At 54.8% G+C, this 26,452-nt stretch overlaps 1 protein-coding gene across 6 annotated transcripts; it reads right to left on the bottom strand.

The window, feature by feature from the left end:
* Positions 1-2,285: 2,285 nt before the first annotated feature.
* LOC111160695 (echinoderm microtubule associated protein like 2) lies at positions 2,286-26,452 on the bottom strand. 6 transcript variants are annotated; one of them, XM_022523995.1, is made up of 22 exons: positions 26,281-26,452; positions 23,142-23,360; positions 22,926-23,052; positions 22,633-22,737; positions 20,763-20,791; positions 20,439-20,568; positions 17,461-17,610; positions 16,915-16,984; positions 16,702-16,812; positions 15,459-15,554; positions 14,455-14,589; positions 13,389-13,488; positions 10,683-10,837; positions 10,415-10,540; positions 8,090-8,221; positions 5,906-5,973; positions 5,538-5,626; positions 5,218-5,315; positions 4,697-4,784; positions 4,199-4,294; positions 3,031-3,161; positions 2,286-2,702 (listed from the first exon to the last, which is right to left on the bottom strand). In XM_022523995.1, exons 1-22 carry the CDS (start codon positions 26,450-26,452, stop codon positions 2,577-2,579), a joined length of 2,553 nt encoding a protein of 850 aa, XP_022379703.1. In that variant the 3' UTR covers positions 2,286-2,576. The 6 variants fall into 6 exon arrangements, 5 of the variants coding, with proteins under 5 accessions (XP_022379703.1, XP_022379704.1, XP_022379705.1 ...); XM_022523996.1 differs by lacking the exon at positions 26,281-26,452 and adding an exon at positions 24,588-24,597; XM_022523997.1 differs by lacking the exon at positions 26,281-26,452 and having other exon boundaries at positions 23,142-23,848.

Here is a 26,452-nt window from a genome sequence, read left to right as displayed (position 1 = left end):
TAATCCTTTTTTGAAGTTTATTTATTTTCTTAACCTTGACATCCAAGGGGGACTCTAACTAATGACCCCACAGTCAAGCGTTGCATGCTCTTCCGACTGGGCCAGCCAGGCGTCCCTATTATAGTAGTAATCTTAATATGTTGTCTCTTTTGCTTTGTTCTCTTGTATTGCTGATATGCATGCAAGCAGTTCCTGACTTCTTGGCCCAGCTGACGGATGATCCTTACTGTTCGAAACAAATTCACCTCGATGTCCCCTCTGGACCCTGCAGCAATGGCCTCCCATAATAACTGCTTGCACGGATAGATAGTGATCGGTTTCAGTCCACAGGTCAGGACATGTCTAGGACCCCTCCCAGCTTCAAGCAGTTACAGACTATGTGCACTTTGCCCTTCAAGATTCAAGGACCGAACATTGGTCAAGGGGGGAAACAGTGAGGGATAAAAGCAGAAAAAATGTTCACCTTTAGCCCAGAAGGCTGACCTGCATAGTTTTGATAAGGATCAAATAAGTACTGGTTGTTACATCCTTATAGGGTCTCATGACTGCCCGTATAGCTCATGGATAGTTAAGATCGAATTGAACCATAAGCACCAGAGAAATCTTGCCAAAAGAGTCTGTTTTTGTTTTGTTTTAAGATTTTACTTACTTGAGAGAGAGTTAGCATGCGGGGGAGGGGCAGAGGGGGACGGAGAGGGAAAGGGAGAGAATCCCAAGCAGACTCCACACTGACCATGGAGCCCCATGTGGGGCTCATCTCAGGACCCTGAGACCACGACCTAAGCCACAACCAAGAGTTGGACGCTCAATCAACTGAGCCCCCCAGGCCCCCAAGATGAACATTTAACCGATAGACTGAGTAAAGCACATTGCTCTCCCCAGAGTGGGTGGGCCTCAATCCAACTAGTTGAAGGCCTGAATAGAACAAAAAGGCAGACCTTCCCCCTGAGTAAGAGAGACATTCTCCTTCCTGCCTGCCTTCCAACTAGGACACTGGCTTTTTCCTGCCTTTGGACTTGAACCAAAACATCAGCTCTTCCTGGGTCTCCAGTCTGCCCACTCACCCTACAGACCTTGGGACTTATCAGCCTCCATAAGCCTCCGTAAGAACGAGCCAATTCCTTATAATAAATCCCCTCCCCCTTGCCTGTCTTTGAAAGGCTCATGCGCTAAGATGGCTTGTATATTTTTTAATGTCTAGAAGAAATCAAAACAATGGTATTTTGTGGCAGGTGAAAACGAGAAAGTCAGACATCAGTACCCATCAATAGTTTATGGAACACAGTCTGGCTTGGTCCTGTATGCACTGTCTGTGGTCACTTTCATAGGACAGTGTCCAAGTTAGTTGGGACAGAGACAGGGTGGCTCACAGTCTAAAGTATTCAGTTTGCCGATCTCTGACTTACTATTCTGTGGTGTGAGAAGTCAAGGGGGTGGTTGTTGAGGGCGGGGGGCAATGTTTGGGAGAGGGCTGCTGGGGGGCCGGGGGCTCTGGCCATCTGCCTGGGAACTGGCTGTAGGGCTGGATGAACCTGAAAATCCAGGAGACTGTATGTTGTTGACGAGTGTATTTCCCTGAATATTACATTAAAGATCGATAAAAAGCTAAAAATGTGTGTCCCCCCCAATGCAGCTGGGCCCCTCCTGGATCACCCAGTTTCATGACCAGCAACTTCTTTTTATTATTACTTATGCTAGATAGAGTTGGGTTTCTGGCTCTTGCAACCCAGGGTCCTCATACCCCATCTCCCAGCCATTTACTGTGTCACCGGCCCGCTTCTCTGAAAAGTTCCCGTGCCTGCTTCAAACTATGGTTCAGGTGGAGGCTGCCATGTCCTCACACAATCCCCAGAGGATGGGTCCCCGGCTGATCTCCACCCAAGGGGAGCCAATCACGGTAGCCCAAGCAGCCAGGCCACGCTGATTGAGCCACGGATGAGCCAATCACAACTTTTCCCCGGGATGTGAGGCCTGAGGCTGGAAATTAACGAGCCTCAGAGCCTTGTTTCTATGGCGTAGAGGATGCTGGTCCCAGAGAAAAATTCTGGGTCGCGAAAGGCCAGAGAAGGTAGGGAGGGAATATCCTGACTGCCCACGAATCTTTGCTTCGATGGCCCTAAGGCCGGGAGGCACACCTGCCTTTCTTAGTTGGCGATGGGGGCCCACTGAGACCCAAGTCACAGTCCCTCACTGCAAACACGGTCATCGACACGCCCCCCGCCCACCCCACGCACTCGCTTAAAGCCACCGACTCTACGGACACACACAGACCCTGACCCCCTGCGTCAGTGCATGTGTCTTTATTTCTGGATGATATAAAAGAATGAACTTAAAAAAACACTCCAACTCAAACACCTTAATGGCTCCCCCAAAGCAATGTGGCCCCTCTACCCACCCCGATAAATAGAGATTTCTGTCAGTCCACCCCCCCCCCCGCCCCCAGAACCCCCCTGCTATAGACGTACTCTGGGTATATATTACTCTACTCGGCAATAGACATCTCCCGAAAATAGAACTCCGGCCCTGCCCCCTGACTCTCCCCTGGCCCCACATCCCTGGGACTCTCCTTCCCCACTTCAGACCACCCGCCACTGCAGCACACTGGTGTCCTTGCCCCCCGTGGTCAGGGCCACGCTGTCATCCCACAAGAAGGCCACATTTGTCACATGGCTGCTGTGTCCGCCGTATTTGTGGCTGAGGGCCTGGGGGAGGGAGAGAAAGACGTGAAAGGTGATGTCATTTTCCTGGCTGGAGCCCCTGTGCCAGGCATACAGTAGGGGCTCAGTAACTATTTCTGCTGTGAATAAGGATCAGAGAACCAAAGAGCTCCAAATCGCAGATACTTCGAGAAGAACGTTAGCGCTAGAGACAGAAAGTTATCGACTCTGAGGTCAAGAACCACCCTTAGAATCAAGTCACTGCGCTCCTTGTACAGATGGGGAAACAGGCCTGGGGACGTGTTGCCTCACTCTCACTGCCACCTGTTGCCTGTCATCCCCACCCCGCCAGCCCCCCGGGGTGGGGACTCACTCGGGGCTGACAGCAGGGATAACTGAACAGGTGGACTTTGCCAAAGTCATCAGCTGAAGCCAGCAACTTCCCGTCATGGGAGCGGGCCACGGCGTTGATGTCAGTACCATCTGCTCCCTCGGACCAGATCCCTGTGGGCAAGATGAGGGGTGGGTGGGGGTGAGAGGTCAGCTGGGGTGAGCAGGTCCCAGCTTCCCTCCTTCCTCCCACCTAGCTTGTCTCTGGCCAGGGATGAGAACTACAATGATCTTTTTCACATGTGTAATTGACCCTGGACTTCCACTGCTCAAAATCCTTCTGTGGCTCCCTGGTGGCTTTGGGAGAAAGCCCAGGCCACTGCTGCCTCTTTTTAAAAAATTTTTTGATGCCTGGGTGGCTCAGTCGGTTAGGTCACTGCCTTCAGCTCAGGTCATGATCCCAGGGTCCTGGGATCGAGTCCCGCATTGGGCTCCTTGCTCGGCAGGGAGCCTGCTTCTCTCTCTGCCTCTGCCTACCACTCTGCCTGCTTGTGCTCTCTCTCTCTCTCTCTGACAAATAAATAAATAAAATCTTTAAAAAAAAATTTTTTTTTTAAGTTTAATTTATGTAAGTCATTGCTACACCCCAGGCGGGGCTCAAACTCCCGACCCCGAGATCAAGAGCCACAAGCTCTTCCGACTGAGCCAGCCAGGCTCCCCAGAAAGCCCAGGTTTCTCAGCATGACCCCCAGGCTCTGCCCACCACTGCTCCAGCCTCCTCCTCCCTAGGGTTCCCCTTGAACCCCACAATGATTTAGCCCTCCTGCCTTCTTGGACTTCTCTAAATGCCAAGTTCTCTGCCACCTCCCTGCTTTTGTGGGAGACATGCTATGACTCCCTATGCCTCAGGACTGCTTTCCTTCCTCACTGCCTCCTCATCCTCCAGGTCCAGCTTCGATAGCCCTTCCTCCAGGAAGCCCTCCTTGATTCCCTCCCAGGCTGGGGTCAGGTGGCAGCCCAGTCCCCACCCAGCTGACTCTGGGCTATCTGGGGACAGACAGGTCTGTCTCCTCCACTAGCCTGTGAGGCTCAGGATGGCAGGGCCCACGCCGGGCCTGGGGATAACCAGTAAGAGACTCCAAAGATCACCAGTCAAGGATGTTTCTTGGAACTCCTATCCTGAGTGGGACCTCCCCCATTCCAGAACTTACCGAACACCCCAAATCCCAGGACACAAGTGGCCGTGGCCCATTCCATGTTCCTCACAGCATCTGCACTAGTGATCTGCTTACAGGTAGCTGGGTCCCCTGGGGCAGAAAACGGGGGGGGAGGGGTGTGCTCAGAGCGCAAAGAACTACTGACTTATCCCATGCATTTTACAGTCCAGGGCCATGGAGGTCCGAGACAGGAGGGTAAGGTCCTAGGGCTCATTCCACCTCTCCAGACTTGACTGAAGTCACTAGAATTTCAGTCGTGACAGCCCCAGGCCTGAGCAGGAGATCTGCTCAGAAACCTGTACCCCACCCATCGAACCAGAAAGGGGAGCAAATCCAAAGCCAGGAGACCCGATCAATCAAAACAGCCCCTGAATAGAGGAGAGAGGCCAGAAAGCCCTGCGCCCCTTCCCGGAAGCCAGGGAAGCCTACGGAAATCTCACACGGAAATAAGGAAGCTGAAGGAGGGTGGCTTTTGACTTTCAAAGCACTCACAGTACAGTATCTCGTAGTCCCCCGAGTTGGTGACAAAGCAGCTGCTGTCCTGGGCCCAGTCCAGGTGGGTGATAAAACTGGAATGGCCCTGTGGGGGAAGGGGGGAGGGAAGGGGTGGAGTTAGAGCCCGAAGGGGTGGGGTTGGACCAGGAGAGGTGGAAGGCAAAATACAGAGGTAGGGTGAGAACACAAAGGGGCCAAAGGAAGGATACACAGCCTTTGGAGCGCGGGGGTGGGGCCAGACTCCCGGGGGCGGGGCCAGACTGTGATGGGCGGGGCCAGACAGAAAGGGCTTAGAACACAAGGGGAGTTTAGAACAGGTGGGCAAGGCTAGACACAGAGGGGGGGCTTATAACACGGGATGGGGGTGGGGGCAACGTGTGGGCGGGGCTAAGACTCCTTGAAGTGATCAGGGCAGAGTCAGTAGCGTTGAAGCTGTGCTTCCTTGAAGGAGAAAACTGGTTAATTCTGCAGCCCCTGGACGGGGTGGTGGCGCAGGCTGGGGGCCACTGCCCACTCACCGAGCACTTGCCCAGGCGGCTGACCTTGCGGCCGCCCTGGTCCACCGTGTACACGTACACCAAGTTGTCGTGGGAGCCCACGGTCAGGTACGCCCCGTCTGGGGGAGGGGGAGGGGGGGCTATGAGGAGGCACCCAGGCTCTACCCCCTTCTCTGACTCAGTCCCCCGCTATTCCAGACTCCTTAGCTGTCCCAAGCTCCGTCCCCACTACAGCCCTAGACTTGGCCTTGCCACACAGCCGCCACGCCTTCCCCCTGCTAATGACTGAGCCTCAGTTCCCAGGCCTGGCTTCTCTAAGATCCCTGGGCCCCGCCGCTTACCTGGAGAGAAGCTGACCACTGAGATCTGTTCATTGCCATCCGTGTGGATAGCCACCAGGTCATGGGTCTCCGTGTCCAGGAGCAGCCATCTTTAAGGAGAAGGCATGGTTGGGGGAGGAGGTATGAGCTGATCTGGTGTGTGTGTGTATGGTGGGGAGAGGGGGGGCGGGCAGCAATATGTGGGGCCTGAGGGACCCAGAAAAGATTTGAGGGAGAGGCTGACTCCAGACAAATGTCAGAGCAGTCTGGGGAACAGTCTTAATTACAGATTCTGTGGGCTCTAGGGACATAGGATAGGGGGATGGGTGTCAAGGGACAGTTCTCACGGTAGCAGAGAAGCTCTCCCCAAATGCCCAACTCAGCTTTACCTGCCAGTCACCGTGCCCACGGCCAGGACAGAGCCACTGGGGTGGAAGCCAGCAGAGCGGGCAGGGTCCTGAGGGGAAAGAGGAAGCAGGACTGAGAACTGGGGTCTCCACAATCTATCTGGCCATCATTCCCCGACCCCAGAGCCATGGGCTGTCACCTTCCTCTGCAGCCACAGACGTTCCCAAACCACTCTCCCTTCCTGTACCATTTCAGCTCAAACAGAAAACATCCCTGCTGTCACTGCTGACTGGTGCCTTTCATACTCCTGGGCTAAATTCCCCCAGCTTTACTCAACTGTGACTCCCCTAGGTAACTTTGCAGAAGTAAGCTTGTTGGGACTCAGGTATCCAGAGTTTTAAGACCTTTGATAGATAATGCCAACTTTGCTTTCCATAAAATTCTATCAACTCCTCACCAGGCAGGTCTGAGAGCCAATTTCTCCACATTTTTGTGAAGTTCCCAACAATGAGTATTTCCCTTTTTTTTTTTTTTTTTTAAGTATTTCCATTTTTTGAATGTTGGGGGCATTTGGTTGGTTCCCAGGGTGATGGAGCACCCTGAAATCAGACTTGGGTTCACATGAGGGCTCTGATGCTCCCTAGTTAGGTGACATCAAAAACTCTTTCCTGTCCGAGCCTGGCCTGCCTCATCTGGCAAAGGGAGAACATCAATCCTTTAAAGGGTTGTTACAGGCAAGACATGAAGTCCTCAAAACAGTAAGCCGGTAAGCCAGATGGCCTACAGAAGGACTCCACAAAGGCTGGTTCTGACTGTAATTACATGGTGATGATGGGAAAGTGATTTTTTTTAACCTTCCGTGCCTCCTTCCAAGCGGGGATCTGTCATCCCCACTGCTTTGGGGAGGTTGTGAGAAGTTAAAAGGACGAAGTGGGTACCGTGCAAAGCTAGCACCTCTGGTCGTGGTTGACAGGCTGCCCGCATCAGAAGAATCTAAGGGAGCTCGTTACCAACTTGCAGATTTTGGGTCCCAAATATAGAACTCCTGAATCAGACGCTCTGCGGAGGGGGTGAAGGGTTCTGTGTTTCTAGCGACTCCCGGGTAGTTCGACGCCGGAATAAGGATGATGATACCTGGCCCTAACAATTTCCAGAGCATACCATGCCTGAACTCAGAGGAGTTCAAAGGCCATCAAGTGTTCTAGGATCAGAGGTAACCTGGCATTCCTGGAGCAAAGCCTCAAAGAGTGGTGCAGGGGATATGATGGACTGATGTTCTCATGTCCCAGGGGGACAGGCAGGGGAGCGTAAAAATTATACTGCCCAGAATCCTTTGCAGCGAGGGTCCCCACTGTGATCTGGGTCAGACGATCTGTTGCTCTCTTGTGGGGTCCGGAAGACCGAAGGCAGACGCCCCACTCTTCCATCCATCATTTGGGCTGTGAAAGCAATGCCATTTGCTACCCTCGTCGGAAGTCACCAGCCTTGAAAGGCAAGAGCGTGGAGTATCAAGTACACAGTGCAAATGGGGCCAGTGCTGGGTTGCTCGGAGGCCAAGCCAGTCCAACAGAAGCCTCTACAGTGACGGAGATGTTCATGATCTGTACTTCCTAATACGGGGGCCACTAGGCACTGAAGTCTTCATTCTGTTGACGTTCTACAGTTCATTGGCGAGCCACATGTACTGAATGGGGCAGCTCCCAGGTCAGCCCGCACAATGACCGCAGCTTCCCGGTTCCCAGGCGAGGACGAGGGCACTTTCTTGAACCCGGTGCTCCTGACTGTGGCAGAGGGAGGGGTGGGTTCTGGGCCTCCTTCTGGGGGAGAACCCGTTCCTCCGGCCCTTCCGAGCAAGTCTGTAAGCACCCATGTCCCTGAATTAAATCCCTTTTGGCTTCGGGGCGCCCAGGGGGCTCAGTGGGTTAAGCATCAGACTTCGGCTCAGGTCATGATCTCAGGGTCCTGGGATCGAGCCCCATGTCTAGCTCTGTGCTCAGCAGGGAGTCTGCTTGTTCCTCTGCTCCTCCCCCCACTCCGGCACACATGCGCTCTCTCAAATAAATAAAACCTTAAAAGAGATATATATATATATGTGTGTATGCATATATACGAATCCCAGTCTGCTTAAAAAGACTTGAAGTGGTTTCCACTCGTTGCATGGAGCCCAGACACCTTGAGACAGGCGGTTCTGTTAGAACAGGGTGCCGGGTCCCCCCTCCCCTTACCTCGATGACCCGACTCCACAGGGGCTGGTGGGACTCCACACTCCACAGATGCACCAGCTTATCCTGCCCGCATGTCACAAACTGTGCCCGGCTGGGGTGCGTGGCCAGGCCCCACAGTTCTTCCACGTGGCCCTGGTGGAAAGGGGAGACAGCAGTGTGGAGACGGCCAATCTAGGCCCTTTCCCCAAGACCCTGGTGCCAGAAAGAAGTGGTGGAGGGCGCCTGGGTGGCTCAATGGGTTAAAGCCTCTGCCTTCGGCTCAGGTCATGATCCCAGGGTCCTGGGATCAAGCCCCTCATCGGGCTCTCTGCTCGGCGGGGAGCCTGCTTCCCTTCCTCTCTCTCTGCCTGCCTCTCTCCCTACTTGTGATCTCTGTCTGTCAAATAAATAAATAAAATCTTTTTTTTTTTTTAAGATTTTATTTATTTATTTGACAGACAGAGGGGCTTGATCCCAGGACTCTGGGATCATGACCTGAGCTGAAGGCAGAGGCTTTAACCCACTGAGCCACCCAGGTGCCCCAATAAATAAAATCTTAAAAAAAAAGAAGAAGAAGAAAAAGTGGTGGACTAGGGGCACCTGGGGGGCCCAGCTGGTTGAGCATCTGCCTTCGGCTTAGGGCTCCAGGCTCAGAGCATGATCTCGGGGTCCTGGGATCCAGCCCCATGTCATTGGGCTCGCTGCTCAGTGGGGAGCCTGCTTCTCCCTCTCCCTCTGCTCCGGCACCGCCCCACCCCACCCCACTCATGCTCTCTTTCTCAAAATAAATAAATAAAATCTTAAAAACAAAATTGTGCTAGACTAGCCCCAGCAACACACTGGGGCTACAGGGGACCCAGGGAAGATCCTTTTCCCCGTGTGTCTGGAGCAGGCTGTGGGCCAGCAGCCCCTGGCCCTGGTGTGCGGCTCCAGGCAAATGCTGCATCTCCCCAGGCCTCTGTTCTCCTGTTTGTAGGGGGACGGGGGAGAGCCATGCTGGGAAGGAGCTGGACCCTGGGAGTCAGGTGGCGTCCAGAAGGCCATTGGGAACCCGTGGAGGGTACTCGGCCTGGGGAGTCTGACCTCAGTTCCCTGTGACTGACGGGTCAGGTGACTTCTCCCTGGATCCTTAGTTTAATCTTCTGTAAAATGGGACTCATCACCACATGTGTCTGAAGACACTGCTGTGCTCACTTGAATCATGGATGGACAGTGTCTGAGGCTAGTGCAGAGCACTCAGGAAGTGGAAGTGACTCTTATTATCACGTGCTATTACTATACTACGGAATAACAATGGACAGTGATCATATAATTGTTGACATTAGTATAATGACTAATGTGAATAATAAAGCTCAAATAATACATTAACCTATTAATTATGTAATCAACAATATGTAATACTGATACCATTTTTAGGGGTCTCTAAGGTCCCTTCTGGCCTTGGGACATCTAGAAAATCCCTCTAACCCTTGTTTGCCTCCATATGCCATGGAAGCCAGAGGCAGAGAGAGCTAGAAGCAGGAACATGGACCTCAGCTGGCCTGTGACAGGGAAGAGGCATGGAAGGAGTGGAGAAAGCAGAACCACCATCAAGGAATAATTCTAGCCAAGACTTCTGTGCTAGGGGTCATCCTAAATGCTGGATGGGAACGGACTCATGGGGTCCTTACATACCCCGACAAAGACAGGTTCTGTTACTGTCCTGTTGCCCAGAGACACAGACGCTCCTCACCATCTCATATTACATGGTGAGAGAGTGACAGGGAGGGGATTCGATCCCAGGCAGTCACGCCCCAGAATTCCTGTCCCAAACCAGCCTAATATACTATGAGGCCCCTTGGTGGGAGGTGGGGCAGGGGTGGGGTAGGGGTGGGGTGGTCACTGGGTGCAGGGTAGTGTTTGGGCACAACAGGAGGGAGGAGAGGGCACTTAAGGTGCAAGAAGGAAAAGGCAGCCTCCAGGAGCCCTGCCCAGATCCAGGGACTGGGTCCTGGGAGGTGTGCGGCCCAAGATGCGTGTGGCCCATGGGACCACACGCCCGGGCACTTACCGACAGAAATGGACACCACCCTTGATCAGGGGTAGAGGGCGGCATGGCTGCAGCGGGGGTCCTGGGGCCCCTCTGCTCTGCCAGCAGTAACTCACTGGCTACCGGACCATGGGGAGTTCTGTGGCGGGGGTCCTAGGATGGGGGTGGGTTTATGGGGTGGGTGCACATAAAGGGAAGGTGAGTGGGGTTTGCTGGGCCAGAGGAAAAGGGATGGGGCAGGGATATGGTGAGAAAGGATGGTGGGAAGAGAGATGGAGGGACATGGGGAGAAGGGCAGACGCGGGAGAGGCACTCACCTGGACGAGCAGTGAGAAGCCGGTGTGGACAGAGCCCTGGAGGATGGAGTTGCGGGTGGTGCCCACGTACAGCGTGTCCCCCCGGCCCTCCGCCACGGTGCGCACTGGGCCAAAGTCCTCCGGGACCTGAGGGTGGAGGGTAGGGGCAGATGAGGGTGAGAGAGAGGGGGTGGGGGGAGACCAGCTGGGGAGAGGAGGGTCTATTCGGAGCCCTGATGGGATGGGAGGAGGTCCCCTCACCTTCACAGGAACCTCTCCCCCTCCTCACCTCCACCTCCTGCAGCTTGCTGTAGTCAGAACCCCAGAGGACCACCCGACGATCACGGCCCCCTCCGGACACCAGCGTCCCGTCCCGCAGGGCGCAGAGCCCAAACACACCGCCATCGTGGGCGCCCAGCACTGCCTGTGTGATGCGATTCCCACCTGTGAGGGTGAGGAGGGGTGGCCAGAGGCTGGGATCAGCACGGGGAGGCTGCGCCGGTACAGATCCCCGAATGCTCAATCCTACATTTAGCCATTCAGCTACCCAGTACTTATCTATTCCAGTACCTTCTTATCCATCCATAAGCCAGCTGAACTAACATCCACCCATCCACTTTGGATCTATTTACCCCCTCACCCACCCATCCATCCATCTACTCCTTCATCCATCCATCCACGCACTCATCCCCTCACCCATCCATCCACCCCCCCACCCACTCATCCATCCATCCACCCCTTAATCCATTCACTCCCTCATCATCCATTCATCCACCCCCTCATCTATCCATTCATACACCCTTCATCCATCCATCCCCCCCTTAATCCATTCACCCCCTCATCCATCCATTCATTCACTGTCATCCACCCATCTATTCACCTCCCCATCCATCCATCCATCCACCTGTCTACTGATCCACCCACCCATGACCACCTCTCATCCATCCATTCACTTCTTTTATCCAACTACCATCCACCTGTAAATCTATCCTTCTATTCAAACATCCGCCCATCTGCCGTCTGTTTTCTCATCCATCTACCCATTCACCTGTTCACTCAGCTGTCCATTTAACCATCCACGCCTTCATCCACTAACCCACTCAATCAACAATTATTTCACTTGAATTTGCTCTGGGCCCAGCTTCATGCTGGGAGATACTGGGGACACAGTCGTGACCAAGACAACTTCAGATCTTGCTGTCACAGGGCTCACAGTTCCATTTCAGAGACAGACCTACTACCAGTCAGTGGCAACCCAAGGTGGTTGGGGCTAGGATGGGGAAACCAAGGAGACTGTGGGATTCCCAGAGAGGACACCCCGTGTGGTAGGTCAGGGAGAGTTCCCTGGAGAAGATGGCTGAGCAAGGATCTGAAGGATGAGGAGGACAACAGAGTGTGGAGAAGTGCTGCAGGCAGAAGGAACAAGGTATGCAAAGGGAAGACAGGGAGAGAGAGCATGCACTATTTAGGGAACTATAAAAATCTGGTCTTGGGTGCCTGCCTGGTAGCACAGCTGAGTATCTGACTTCTTGGTTTCAGCTCAGGTCATGATCTCAGCATTGTGAGACGGAGCCCTAGCCCCACCTTGGGCTCTGCACTCAGCGAGGTATCTGCTTGGGATTCTTTCCCCCTTCCTCTCCCCACCCCACCCCACCCCACCCAGCTTGTGCACAGGCCCACATGCTCTCATTCTCTTGTAAATAAAGTCTTCATAAAGAAATCTGGTGTGACTCCATGTAACATGGAAGGGGCCAGGAAAGGCAGGGCCAGACCACACAGGGTCATGGAGGCCTCAGTGAGGAACCTAGATGTTGTCCTGAGGGAACTAAGGAGCAATGGAAGAGTCTGGCAGGAGAAGAACGGGGTCAGACTTATACTTGGTTGAGAACAAACGAAATTCCAGGAGGCAAGACTACAGGCCAAGGATTAGGGAGGAGGCTGGGACTGGGACTCAAAGGAACAGTCCTCCTCAGCCCAAATCCCTCAACCCAGATGTGGAACCACGTGCGCGTACATCATCTTGTCCACTTATCTTCCCACCCACCCTGCAGCCCAGGGCATGGCCCCAGCAGTGGGTCTGGGGATATGGAAATGAATCACCCACAGTCTCTGCCCTCAGAAAACTCACGGCCTGCTGAGAAAGACATACCCCGGTGATTCCGAGCTTATTCTCAGCTGTCTAAGCTCAAGGGACGTTCCAAACAATGTGGTGTTGGAGGCAATGCTATTATACCCATACTACAGATAGGGCAACTGAGTCACCGTCACAAAGCAACACCTGACTCGGGCCTGTCTCCTACATACCCATGTGTGGTGGGGCAGGATGCCCGGCTTGGCCACTTGCTGGGTCATTGCCCTTCTCTGAGCCTATGGTTTTTCATCTGTGAAATGGGAATATTTAGTGCAGCCTTGAATAAGGAGCCTCACGTACATGAACGCAAACATACCCAGGCCAAAAAACTCAGTGACTGTTTCACACCATCCAACGGCCAGGACAAGCTTTTATTCACCCCATTAGCCTTTGCTGGGACAGCGCACCAAGCCATCGGTTGGGACAACCATTCATTCATTCACTTGTTCATTCACTTAACCATTCACCACCAAAGAGGAGAGTGCACTCACTCCCTCAACCTTCCACTCACTGAGTAGGACAACCCCTTCCCTCATTCCCTTATTCTTCATTTACTGCTCTGGGACAAACCATCCACCCACCCATCCATCCATCCACCCACACAAGGGTTAACCAGCTCATTTGTTTATCATTCACACTTGATCCCGACCATGGAATTTGCAGGAGACAAGGGAGGGGAGTAAGAGATTTCATGGAGAGCGGGATATGGAGCTGAGCCTTGATGGGGGGTGGGGTGGGAATTAGACAAGTAAGGATTCGGCCTATTTTATCAGACATTCCACACAAGCTGGGGCAGAGGAAGGCTCAGCCAAAGGGGGTTGGGGAGGACTGGGTGGAGGACCAAACACATGGGGTGACACCAACCTTTGCCCCAGACATAGAGGTTTCCCCCAGAGTCCCCGGTGACCACATCGCCGCCCTCCAAAAAGGTCACACAGAGCACATACTTCGGTTTCTCATGTTTCTAGGGTGGAGGAGAAAGGGAAGGTGTCAGAAGGTTGCTGAAGCAGAGAGCCTCCCAGAGCTCACCCCCCATCCAGGACCATGGTCCAGGGGATCCCTTCCATGCTTTTGGGTGTGAAGCCCAGTGCGGAGCATCCCATCTCCAACCATCTCCAACCTGCCTCCATGGGTGCTCCGTGGCCGAGAGCTTCTGACCCCGCTGTCTCCCTTGCCCACCCCCGGACCCACTTCCTATCTCCTTTCTGACTTTTCTCCTGTCCTCTCTCTGCCCCTGATTCTCCCTCTCCATCCTTGGCTCTCCCTCGTCCTCTGTTCCTGGATCTCCCTCTCCCCATCCCTGGGTCTCCCCCTCTTTGTCCTGGGTCTCCCCCTCTTTCTGTCCCCAGCTTTCCCCTCTCCATCCCTGGCTCCCCTGCTCTGCCCCTGCCCCTCTCTCTTCCCCTCTTCTTCCCCACCCTCTATCTCTTTGTCCTTCTCTCTGCCTTGCCCCACCCTTTCCTCAATATCTGTTCATCTGTACCCAGTGTTCTCAGGGCCTCCCTTTTTGGGGTGAAAGCCCTATCAGAGGTGTTCCTGCATCTTCTCTCCCATGCCCTCCGCTTCCCGCTCAGTGTCTGTCTGTCTGGGTGCACATCTCTTCTGGCCAGTCGGCCTCTGACCTCGGTGTTTTTCCATATTCTTGGCAAGCACAGTACTGCTTACTGAGCACTTACTATCTGCTAGGGGCTGCTAGACTCTTCACCCCTTTGAAGCCTCACGACCTGAGAGTTAAGAAGGATTACCCTCACAGTCTGGATTAGGAAATTGAGGACCTGGCAGGAAATACCTTGGCATTCCCATAATCTCCAGCCTCTGGAACCCTCTAGAACCCTCTGGAACCCTCTGAGTCCCTCTGTTTTGTTGTCTGTCTGGGTGTCTTTGCCTGCCTTCTTCAGGGCCAGCCTGTATCCACTCCCGTGGCACTCACCTCAAAGAGGCCCTGCCGCTTACTCAGGCTGCCCCCTTCCAGACTCCAGAAGTAGATGTGGGATTTCCCGCAGGTGATGAGCAGGGTGGGGTCTGTGGGGTGGAAGGTGGCCACCAGCACAGCCTCGTTGGAACACTTTGGGGAGTGGGGAAGATTCTGAATGAGGACTTCAAAACCACCAGGGCCACCCCATGTAGGGCTGCCCTATACAGCTGTGCAGGTTGTGCACTGCACACCTTGACTGCCTGTGTCTTTACTATACAGGCAAACTAAAGTACAGGAGGCAGGGCCAGCCAGCCAAGCATTAAGGCCATCTTCGTCAATGTCACAGCAGACCCTGGAACTCCCCAACTCTGAATCAAGTACTGTGCTAAGCCCCTCATCCATTAACTCTGGTAATCCTCACAGCAGCCTGTGAGTGGAGGCTCATTAGCGCTCTCCATCACCGATGAAGACGTGAGGCTCAAAGAGGGGAAGTCCCCTGCCCTAGGCCATACAGCCAGGGAAGCGTCAAATCCAAAATCAACTAACACAGGTCTGACTCCAGAGCCCGGCCTCTCAAACACTAAGTCTCTGTCCCCAAACTGTGGGCCCATCCAGAACCTAGGTCTCCTGCCTCATGCCCAAAACAGGCACATGACCTTGAAGCAAGGAGCTGTCCCCTCTACCATGCTTCAGATTACTGATCTAGAAGTCAGGCCCACACAGAGATGCAAGTCATTGTTTTGGACATGGCAAGGCCATGGTCAGTAGCTGCCTCATACCGACCTTTCTGCTGGGTCTGGTCCAGCACCCCTGCATCCCAACATCAAAGCCAAGTCCCTACTAGGAAGATGCTACCATCATCCCCATTTTACAGATGAGGCAATCAAGGCTCAGAGAGGCAAGCCTCTTGCCTGAAGTTACACAGCCACCAAATGGTAAAGCTTAAACTTAGATATGAGTGTCTCAGGTTCCAGACTCCTAACTGCTGAGCTCCAGCCAGTCCCACAGAGGCACCCCACCTTGCCATCCACCACCTTGGCCTCCTTGGCCCAGTCCCACACGGACAGCATGTGATCGTTGGACTCATCCACTGCACACAGCAGGTTGCCCCCATTCTAGAAGGAAGAGAAAGGAAGGGGGCAGAGAAGGTGGGTCAGAGGCCATCCCCTCAACACTTTCCCCACAGGGACATTTCCCATGCCGGTCTGTTGTAAGATTTTCAAAGCTCCGGGCCCACATTACAGGAAACACATTCAAATACATTCCCTGTCCGGCAGCCAGACACGTATTTTAAAGGGTTTCTAGAATTTTCCTTTTGAAATGACCCGTCCCTAAGAAATTCATCTCCTCCATCCTCAACTTTTTCTTTGCAGTCCCCATGTGGTCAGGAATCCCGAGAGCATCCAATCCGTACTCTTACAAGGACTAACTTTTATATACGTGTAATTGAACAATCAAGTTGACAAAATGTTGGGTGTTTACAGCTTTGGTTAAACAGCTTAATTTTGATTTTGCAGGGTTTCCCTGCTGCTACACACACACACTGTGGCAACAAAATAGCTTCCCCCCACCCCACCCCCACACCCAGAGCCCTCAAAGGACTCCTTGAGCCTCAGGAAATCCAGGAGCCTCTAATCAGTGCTTCTTACACAATCGGTGGGAGGACCGTCATTCCTCAATTCCTTGCATATCAGTACTTTGGTAGAATACATTTCGATAAAAACTTAAAGTATGATTAAAAAGCCCACCAATCACAGACTTGGATGTTGTGGAAAATGTCAAATCGCTCTACAAATTCCTCAAGACTTACTCTCCATTTCTGGCCTTATCTCACCCAGACCTGCCAACGCCCATCCTGCCAATACCCATCCAGGCCCCGCACAGGGATCTACAAGGCCCTACACACCGGCTCCAATGCCTAAGGGGTAAGGACCTTTGAAGAATGAAAGTTGATGCCAAAAATAACGCTACAAGCATGCGGCAATTCAAAGATCTCTCTGAGGAGTTCATGTGGGGACAATCAGGTCATGTGGGTCCCCCCTCCAAATGGCTAATGGAGGAGCCCTGTGAGGTCACAAAGATGGGGGCTCAGCCTGGAGGGCCTGGAATTCTGCCAGGGGTCGTGGCCTATACCTGCAGCATCACAGTGAAGGTGTGGCCCCATCCCAAAGTTCTGGGGGTCGGGGGAAGGCTGAAGGGGTAAGGGCTGAAGGCTTCTGACTTCAGAGGTGAGGGGGTAGATGCAGGGCCCGCAGGACTTACAGATTTGGAAAAGCCCACACAGCACACAGCTCTGTCAAACACCCCCAGGCCCAGCACATGTAAGGTGGAAAGGGAAACTGAGTCCCAAATGCGCACGTGGGGTGGTAGTGGCTGCAAGGAAGAAAGAGGCCTGTTACCTGGGGGGGGCCCACCTGTCTTCCCCCACCACCACCCCACCCTGGTCTCCAGGTGCCTCCCCCTCCAATCTGTTACCTTCCCCTCCTTCGTGGTGCCTGCCACCTGTCCGGTAGCAATAGTGACCATATCAGGGTGGACAGCCAGGCTGAGGGAGAGGACAGATGGACAGGGCTCAGGGGGAGGGAGGGGACTCAGGGCAGCCTGGGACCCCTCCCAGAGCAGGCCGATGTCACAGGCCTGGCTATTCATTCCACAAGCTGGTTGAGTGAGTTGCTTTGCCCATAAACGCCGATTTTGTCCGCTAACAAGAAGGGGGCACTTGGGCTCAGAAGCAAGACTCTGGCCTGGGGTCTCTAACTCCAATACCTGCAGGACTCAGGCCTGGACCCAAACAGTGGCCAAGAGAGTGTACCCACTTAAAGCGGCCGTCTCTACCTGGCTCCCACATGCCATGGGATTGTCTGGGACACTAGCTAGTTTCCAAAAGAAGTGAAAAATCCAGGCATTTGGGTGAATTCACCGCCCTTAAAAATACTGATAAGCAATCCATTTTTTGTTTTTCCCCTGAGTCCAGCTTGTAGGCCAAGCAAAGCCCTGCCCTTCCAACCCCCAGGCCTTTACCATTTGATGTCATCGTTGTGTCCCAGGTAATGCCGCTGCCTCTGCTCCTCCACACTGTACAGCACGGCCACGGAGGCCACGAAGTACACTATCTCCCCGGTGGGCAGCAGGTAAAGGTTGGCCCGGCAGTCTCGGCCACGGTAGCCATAGCTGGAGATGCCCGGGGGCCGGTCAAGGAGCCTGTTTTGCATTGCACATGCGCACTGACTGCCAGAGTCAAGCACTGAGCTTCGGTTTTCCTGCTTCCACTCAGATCCCTGGCGAGCGGTGGGGGTGATGGTATCCCCTCCAATAACATGTCCACCAAAATATTAACCCTGGGGAAATCTGCACATGTGACTTGACTGGGGAAAGGAGTCTTTGCAGACATAATTAAGGATCTCAAGATGAGATTATCCTGGATTATCTCGGTGGTCCCTAAATCCAAAGACAAGTGCCCTTGTAAAAGAGTCAGAGAGGAAAAGATGAGAACGCGGGTGTGTGTGTGTGTGTGTGTGTGTGTGTGTGTGCACCAGGGACCATAGGAAAATCAGACTGGAGTGATGTGGAGTGGCTACAGGCCAAAGAGCCCTCAAAGGGCTCCTGGCAGCCACCAAAAGCCAGAAGACAGACACAGGACAAGTTCTCCCCCAGAGCCTCCAGAGGGAGCGTGACCTGACCTGCCCACCCCCCCCCCCCCCCAACACACACACCTTGACTTTCAATTTCTGGCCTCCAAAACCATGAGAGAAACTTTGTTTTGAGCCCTGAAGCCTGCGGTAATTTGTTACAGCAGCCACAGAGCACCAGTATAAGCCGGTGCCCTCCTCTCTCCAGAAGGATCCTGTTAAGACCTGTCAGCTCACATCTGCTCCAACCTTCCCATGGGTCCCAAGTAACTCGGAGCAAAAGTCAAAATCCTTACGAAAGTCCAGGCATGAGGCCTGGCCTGATCTGGGCTGGATTCCGCATTCCTGAATCAGGCTCCACTCACACTGGCCTCCGCTCTGTTATCACCTCAGGGCCTTTGCACTTGCTGTTCCCTCTGCCTGAGCTCTCCTACCCTTCCTCTCTCCATGGCTCCCTCTTCAGGTCTTTGCTCAGCTCAGAGAGGCCTTTCCTGCCCATGCTATTTAAAACCACAAACTCATTCACCCTCACTGCCTCCACTCCCCTCCCCACTCCTGTTTCTGTCCTATACTCATCTGAATCCCACACGTTTTAACTGTCTCCCCAGCTAGAGTATCTGCTCCAGGACGCACTGTTTGGTTTGCTGCTGTATCCTTTGTGCCCAGATTAGAGCCTGGGACAGAGCAAACACAGGAATTTAGTATCTGATGAAGGAATGGCTGACTCCTCTGTTCAGAACTTTCTGGGGCTCCTCCCATTGGCCTGGCTGGGCCCTTTCTGGCCTCAACAGGGCTTCAGCCCTCCTTGACTCTCTCTGATCATGGAGTCCCTCAAAATGCCAAGATCATGACTCCAGGCCTTGACGCTAACCTTTTCCCCTTTGCCTCATACATTTGACCTGCTACTCTTCTCAGCTGTCACTTCTTCCGGCCTCACCTCCCTCAGTAATTACCTGGTTAATCTATATGTTAACTGTCCCCATTCCCCAATGAGACTGTGAGTTCTGCAGTGGCCAAGACTGGCTGTTTCGTTCACTTCTCTAACTCCTCCTCTGGGAAGCCCTCTCCGACCCCCAGGCTGGGTCAGCTGCCCCTCTGGGTTCCCCCACCCCAGCCCTGATCACTGTGAGTTGTCACTGTCAAGGAGTCTGTCCCCACACTGGACAGGGAGCCCTAGGAGGGCAGGCGCCCACCCCTTGGCCCCAGATGTTCAGAAAATATCTGAATGAATGCTGACCCATGTATGTATCGTGACCCCACAGAAAACCGCTCTAGCCCGCGGTTATTTTGGGGACAGGCATCTCAGGCCCATGCTGATTTCTGCAGCCTTAGCTGATCCAGCCTGGTACAACAGCTTAGTATGCTTTGATTCTCGTGAATATTTCCAGCTGTTTCAAAGGGACTCTGGGCTCCAACAACCCTGCCTCCCCCAGGGCAGAAACCAAGCCTGAGAGAGAAGAGGACAAGGACCGGATCCCTAGGATGCTGACCCCAAGACCCTGTGGGCTTTTTGGAAAAAGCCTGGGCCACAGAGTTAGGAGTTCTTTGCCTCAGAGCTGTTCTGACTCCCTAGGACAGGGCTAGGGTCCCTCTCTTGGACTCAGTTTTCTCATCCAGAAAGTGGGGGTCATAATTCCCAACCTGCAGGCTTCAGAAAGCTCTTGGAAGTTCTGCTTGTACAAATACATTCTCAATTCCACAAAAGAGAAGGATTGTATCATTCACTGTATTTATCCATAAAACACTTGAGAACACTGCCTGGCATCTAACTGCTCAAATAATGAGTAGTCACTATCAATGCCTGATTATGAGGCACGTTTGAGCTTGGCACCTTTACACACTGTTTCATAGCCTTATAAATCTGAGATCACGAAACCCATTTTTCAGAGGACACAGCTGAGGCACAGAGAGGCGGGGTGACTTGTCCAGGGTCACACAATGACTCCTCTCACATGACCTTGGGTCCCTGTGTTCCCAGCATTTATTACTTAACTGAAATTACCTTGTTTATTTGACCACTGGCTTCTGGTACCTTCTCCCCCCCCCCCCCCCCCCGCCCCCATCCCGCTTTTAGAAGGTGAGCTCCGGTTCCTGCCTGGAATATAGAAGAGAATCTGACATATGGAAGGCACTCAGCAAACATTTGGCTGCTTTTATGAATCATAAAAGGTCATTTCAGCTAATCTGCTTTTCTCCTGCTCTCTTCTGACTCCAGGGCCATCCTGACCCCTCAGGCCCACAGAGGACTGCAAGTCCCTCCTGATTCAGGGCAAAGATCCTCCCTCTTGAAGTGCCATACAGGAGGACTTTTGTCCCCTCCAGACCTGGGGAATGAGGGGCGGGGAGGAAGGGATTACAGCAAAAGGATACACCCAGTCCAGCTTGAGACGGCTGGAGGGCAGCTCGGAGCGCGTGTCCAGGCTGTAGGTGGGCGCCAGCTCGTCCGGAATCAGCATGGGCACGGGGCGCCCCCTCAAGAACATTTTCACGGAGCCCTCCTCTGCCAGGACACCCCCAAAGGTCAGGCGCTGACAGCAGCCCCTACCCCCTATTCCCTCTCCCCTTCAGGCTTCACTTAAAAAAAAAAAAAAAAATGGGCGGGGAAACTGAGGCCAGAGAGGCAAAGGCTCCATAAGCCAGGTCCCCTGACCTCCAGCGATCCCCAACCACGCCCCTCCCCCTCTCCCCACTCACCCATGCTGAAGATAACTTCTTTGGTTTTGCTGTCAGGAAAGGGGGAGGAAAAAAACACCCTAATTAGCAGACGGGTCAGAAAAGGGGAGAAACCACTCCCCTGCCCCACCGGTTCCCTGGAGATCTCTGAGGAATAACTGGGAGGGGTTGCCGCGTAAGGAGCGGAGCGCTGCCTCTCTGCAGGCCGTGTGCTTTGCTCGGTTGATCTTGCAGAGCCTAAGACACAGGCCCAGAGAGGCAGTGATCGCCAAAGATCACACAGCACGAAGTGGCAGGGACGCGATCCTGGAAGACCGGAGTCACCAGGGACCCCTCACTCCTAATCAGCACGGAGCTCCCAGCGCTCCCCACCCCCCAGTCCCACAGTGCCCCAAACTTCAAGCAGCAAGGGAAGCGGTGAAGGGGCGTGTCTCCGCATTCCCTTCGCGGGCGGAAAGGGTTGATACTCGGGAGTCTGGGTCCCTAGCGATGGCGAGGGGAGACCTGGGTTCCAGGCCCCAGGGGTGCAGGGAGGAGAGGGTCTGCGAGAGAGTCTCACCCAGCTCCAAAGCTACTCATGGCGGCGGCTGGCGGAGCTTCGGGACCGGGGGTGGAGCCGGGACCGGCTCCGCCGCTTCCGGCCCTGGGAGGCGCCCGCGCCGCCGCGCCCTGCCCCGCCCTCCACCGCCGACCCCGGGAGCCGGCCGGTCACACTGGGTCTCAGATCCTGGGCTGTGGGGTCCTGACAGGCTCTTTTGAGGGGGGGGTGGGGGGAGAGTGTTGTTTGAGACCAGGACCAGCCGGTGTGTCTGCCTGAGTTCAGACCCCGCCTCTGCCACTTCCAAGCAGAGTGGACAAGTTGCCCAAACTCTGCCTCGGTTTCCTTATTTTAAAAAATGGGAATAAGAGTACCTACCCCGCTGGGTGATTGCGAGGATTATACTGGTTAATTCATGCAAAGCGCCTGGAGTAGTGCCTAGCACGTAGCCCTATGGACGTGTTTTCTATTATTTGAGTCGGGTTGAAATGTGTGGTTTTGACCCAGTTCCTGCCTTATTTCAGCCCCAAGCCCACAGCGTCGTGACTCCCCTCAGGTTTTTACTCTGCCCAGACCGTCAGTGTGGTCCTGCCTCCAGGGAATGGACCACGCCCAACATTCTCGTCACACCCACCTCCCTCTCTGATCTGTTCCCAGAGTTGACCCCTCTTGATAATTGACTGCTCCCCCTGAGCCCTCGCCTCGGGTCCCCCAGGCATTCTACTGAGATTACTTTATCGGGATCCAGTCCCAGGGTAGAGTCCCTTCAAAGCCTCCAGGTTGGCCCCGCCCCCTGATGATTGGCCCCGCCCCTCTGGCCTAGTACCAGACTCGCTCCACCTGCCACCAGTGATCCCCATCCCAGGCTCTTGATTCGGCCACGCTAACACTCTGCCTGTGACCTCAGATCGCAATCATACCCGTCCCTCTCTTCCCCTATTCCCTGCAGAAAGTCCTTTGAGGCTTCTGTCCCGCCCCCACCCCTGAGAATCAATGGAGACTCTTTTACCTCAATGGCCTCGCCCACAAGCCTGGCTCCTCCTTAAGTTCCACCCCTGCTTACCCAAAGGACCCTAACCACTCACTTCCCCCAAGTCCTAGTCCAGCCTCTTAAGGCTTGACCACGCCCCCCAATGTCGATCGCGCCTTTCCAGGCCTTCCACTTGGACCATGCTACCTCAAGATTGGTCTCTTCAAGTTTCCGTCACTGTCCCCGTGTTCGGAACTACATGCCCTCTTTCTAAGATATCACCTCGTGGCCTGGGGCATCACCCCAAATTCCCCATCCCCTCTCCCACGCCTCTCTGGGGTCCTGGCCGCACCTCTGTGACATAACCCCGCCCAGACACCTACCCTTCCTTTTTGGCGCTACAATTGCTGCTAGAAGATGTGGTGCGGCTGCGGGGGTCCTCGCGGCGCACCGAGGCGAGGCGCTCTGGAGACAAATAGCGGCGGGCGCTGCGAAGGGAGAGCACATAGTTAGGAGCCTATGAGGTTAGTAGGCTGGTGTTCGAGGCGGGCGAGAATCTCCTGGCACTTTCCACTGCTGGAGTTCGGGCCCCTGAGCCCATCCCTCTTCGCATAAACATCCTCCGTCTCCCACTGGGTCTTGGAGGAGGCTGGGGACTCCAGCTTCCGTGCCTTACCTGCGCCCGGAGGTCGACGCCTCCTTCTTGGGGGAGGATGGGGAGGTGGCATAGCCGCCCACGCGCCGCGGGGGTCCCGCGCCATTGAGGGGCGTCCTGGTGGGAAGGCCTTTCAAGAGCTGACACACTAGAGGATGGGGTTAGAGGACGGAAGTTGTGAGTATGAGGTCCAGGTCCTGACCTCCCCATCTCATCCCTCCAGTCTAGCAAAGATACCCGAAGCTGTGGTGCCTAAGCGTGGAGGCGCTCGGCCCTTGGGGGTTCCCCGCGCGCGCAGCGCAGCACCCTGCTCTTCACATGCCCGAAGGCGACGCAAAGCGTCAGCCAGCGCCGCCTTTAGGACCGCGAGCTCGTCTTCCTGCAGCTGCAGCCGCTGCTCCAGCGCCGACACGCGGTCGTCCACCTCCATGCCGCTCGTGCCCGACAAATTGTCATCTGGAAGGAAGGGTAGCGCCGGCTCCGGGGGCCACTCCGGAGCTCCAAGGTTTAAGGTGTTCCCCGCGTCCCCTACCGTCCCGCCACCTTCCCGGGTTAAAAGAGGGGCCAGCCACTGCCCCTTCCTCTCCCTCAACCTGTGGCTGGGACGCTCGCAGATGGGCCAGGAAGAGGGCTCCGAGGGGGAAGGAAATCCCCACCGCTCTCAGATCTAGGCCCCCACACTCTTCTGCCCGCCCTGGAGGTGTGACCTTAGTGAAGTCCCTTCCTCTCTTACATTTTAAGATTCTACCAATCAAGAGCCTGTCGGCTCTGATTTCAAGATTTTATGACTAAGATGCTAAATTAACTATGAGTGATATCAATAATTTTTATCTTTATTTAAGCCGGCTCCACGCCCAACGTGGGGATTGAACTCACGACCCTGACTGAGATCGAGTTGCCTGCTCAGGGCGCTTGGGTGGCTCAGTGGGTTGAGCCTCTGCCTTCGGCTCAGGTCATGATCCCAGGGTCCTGGCATCGAGCCCTTGCATTGGGCTCTCTGCTCCGGCGGGGAGCCTGCTTCCCCCCCACACCCCGGCCTGCCTCTGCCTACTTGTGATCTCTGTCAAATAAATTAATAAAATCTTAAAAAAAAAAAAAAAAAAAAAAAAAAAAAGAGTTGCCTGCTCATGAGCCAGCCAGGCGCCCCCATACCGATATTTTTTAAATGACACCAGCTTATTCCTAGTGACACTAACGCTCTAGAACTGATCATCAATATTCTCTAACGAATACCAACATTTTATCCCGGGTACTAACGTTTCCTTTCTGTTTCTTAAGACTTTCCAAGCCAAAAGGTCGTGCCTGGTCCCTCCCCTTCCCATTCTCTCCTCACCTTAGGCTTCGACCCCAGAATTGGCTGCAAGGACAGAGTTTCTGCGGCCCCTGGCGGTAGACTTGGGGATTGCAGGCAGCGCATCACAGACCCAGGAGACCCACGCGAGGGAGATGCGGGCGGGGACCTGACAACCAAACTCTCTATCCCAGCCAGAGCTTCTCTCCTGTTCGTCTTCCTTATTTCACTTCTGTACCCCACGCCCCAGATTCGGCTCTCCCTCTCCTCTCCAGCCCATGGGTTCAACCAAATAACTCCTCCATCGCTCCCCACCCAGCCCATTTTCCCGAAGTGGGAGGGGTGGGTGACTGAGACGTCCCCCTCCACTCACCCTCCCAGACCACTCATACCCAGACTCATTGCTGGCAACAACCGAGGAAGTCCTGGCTCCCAGCCGGGTGGAAGTAAAGGCGGTGTCATTAACAGGGACGGGGCGTGGAGGTCGCACCTGCCATCCCGCGTCCGTAGGCTGCCCCGCCCGCCCGCTGGGCTCCGCAGTGCAGCCGTCCGTCCCTCCCCTCCCCCCCCCTTCTGGCGGCCCAATCGCCAGCCTGGCCTCGCCCGCCCTGCCCCCCACCAGCGCCTCTTTGGTCCGGTGCTTGGACCTGCAGAGGAAGGTGGGGGCCTCCCGAAGTCGGAGGAAGGGAGCTGTCAGGACTTAGAACTCTAAGGGAAGGGACCCTCAGGGTCCTGCTGGGATCACATTTTCCAAAGGAGGAAACTAAGAAGGGAGGCTGGGGGAGTGTTCGGAGACTAATCTGGTCACTAGGTGAAGGGGCAGGAGGGCCCCATGACCTCGTTGTGCCAGACCTCCTCTTACCTACCACTACTAATACTATACACACACACCCCAAAAAAGGGAGGGGAGAGAGAGGCCCCTTATAGCGGTATAGGGAGCTTACGTGTGACAAGACTCTTCCTGCACTTAGCACTGTTCACTTAGGACTGGTTTCCTGGCTCCTGGTACGGTGCTCAGTAAACCCAGAATATAATAAACTATTATTATGGTACATACTGCTCCAGGCAACCCTAGTAATGGTGGTATTACTTCCATTGTAGGAGGAGGGGAGGAGGAAGGGGGTTGAGGCCCAGAGAGATGAAGTTACTTGTGCCTGGACACACAGCCTTGCAGCAGCAGAACAAGTATTGGACCCAGGCTGCCTCTTAAAGGGGCAGAGGAGGCCAAAATAAGCATCTTGTCCTCCACCAACTCCAGCGTGACCAGGGGAGTGAACCTCCAAACTGGAAGATAGTCCCTTCTCAGGGCCCCCTGAGTGAAATGGAGGTGCTTTCACCTTGGTCCTTCAAGTCCCCACCCGGGGAGGCCAACTGCGTTCTGAGGCCTTGGACCCATCCCCCCAACCCCCCTTAACTCAAGTCCTCTGGCTCCCACCTGAGCATCCTCACCCCCACCCCCAGCCCCAGCCCTTTTGCCCAGAGACCAGACCTGGCTTCTCCGCCTCCCCTCCCTTCCACCTCCCCTCCACCTCCAGCTCCCCTCATCTAGGCCTGATATTCACAGTGGCCCTTCGGGTGGAAGGTAGGGGTGTCTAGGAAGATGGGGTGAGTCCTAATGGGTAGAAGTGGTGGAGCCTGAGGATTTGGGGGTACAGTAGAGGCTAAATCCTCTGGTCATCCTACCTGCTCCCACACCCAGCCCACAAACCAACCCCAAATCCCCCCCCCCCCCCCCAATCTGTCAGTCCCTCCGCCAGGAAGAAAGAGGAGGGTCCCAGAGGACTAAGGGGGAAAGAGCAGAGTTCCAGACCTTCAGGCCTGCCCCCTCCAACCCCAAGCTCCTGAAGGTTCTGCCCCCTCCTCTTCATCCAACTACCTCCGGAGAAGGGGAGGGTAGAAGCCGGTGGGGGACTGGGATCGGGGCTTTGGGGATCAGGGACCTTGCTCTGGGGTAGAGTCCTTTTGGGGGGGCGATAGGAAGATCTTCAGCAAGGGGCGCGGATGGGGACTTGGAGGAGGTTGGGGCAGGAGGAAATGGGTCCAGCCCTGGGCGGAGTCGGGGTCGGAACTGAGGAGGGGTCTCACCGTTGCAGTATTGAAGCAGCGAGGACGTGTCGTAGAGGCCGCAGAAGGCCGGGCCGCGCTCCGCCATCGCCCCGCCACAGCCACCGCCGGCCCCCCCGGCCCCAGCCTGGGCCCGGTCCCCCCCTCCAGGCCCTGCCTCCCGTTGCCATAGCAACGCCCTTCGTTCCAGCAT

This window comes from Enhydra lutris, unplaced genomic scaffold (assembly GCF_002288905.1).
Source record: "Enhydra lutris kenyoni isolate GAN:26980312 unplaced genomic scaffold, ASM228890v2 scaffoldscaffold77, whole genome shotgun sequence".
In the NCBI taxonomy this organism is placed as follows: domain Eukaryota; kingdom Metazoa; phylum Chordata; class Mammalia; order Carnivora; family Mustelidae; genus Enhydra; species Enhydra lutris.
The sequence above is the reverse complement of the archived record's forward strand: the minus strand, read 5'-3'. Positions and strand labels throughout refer to the sequence as shown.

Coding starts and splice junctions, on each gene's coding strand:
- LOC111160695 (XM_022523995.1), bottom strand. CDS start 26,452: ATGCTGGAACGAAGGGCGTTGCTATGGCAACGGGAGGCAGGGCCTGGA. Junction 14,590..15,458: donor CCAAGGTGGTGGATGGCAAG/GTGGGGTGCCTC, acceptor CACTCCCCAAAG/TGTTCCAACGAGGCTGTGCT. Junction 4,295..4,696: donor GGACTACGAGATACTGTACT/GTGAGTGCTTTG, acceptor TTTCTGCCCCAG/GGGACCCAGCTACCTGTAAG.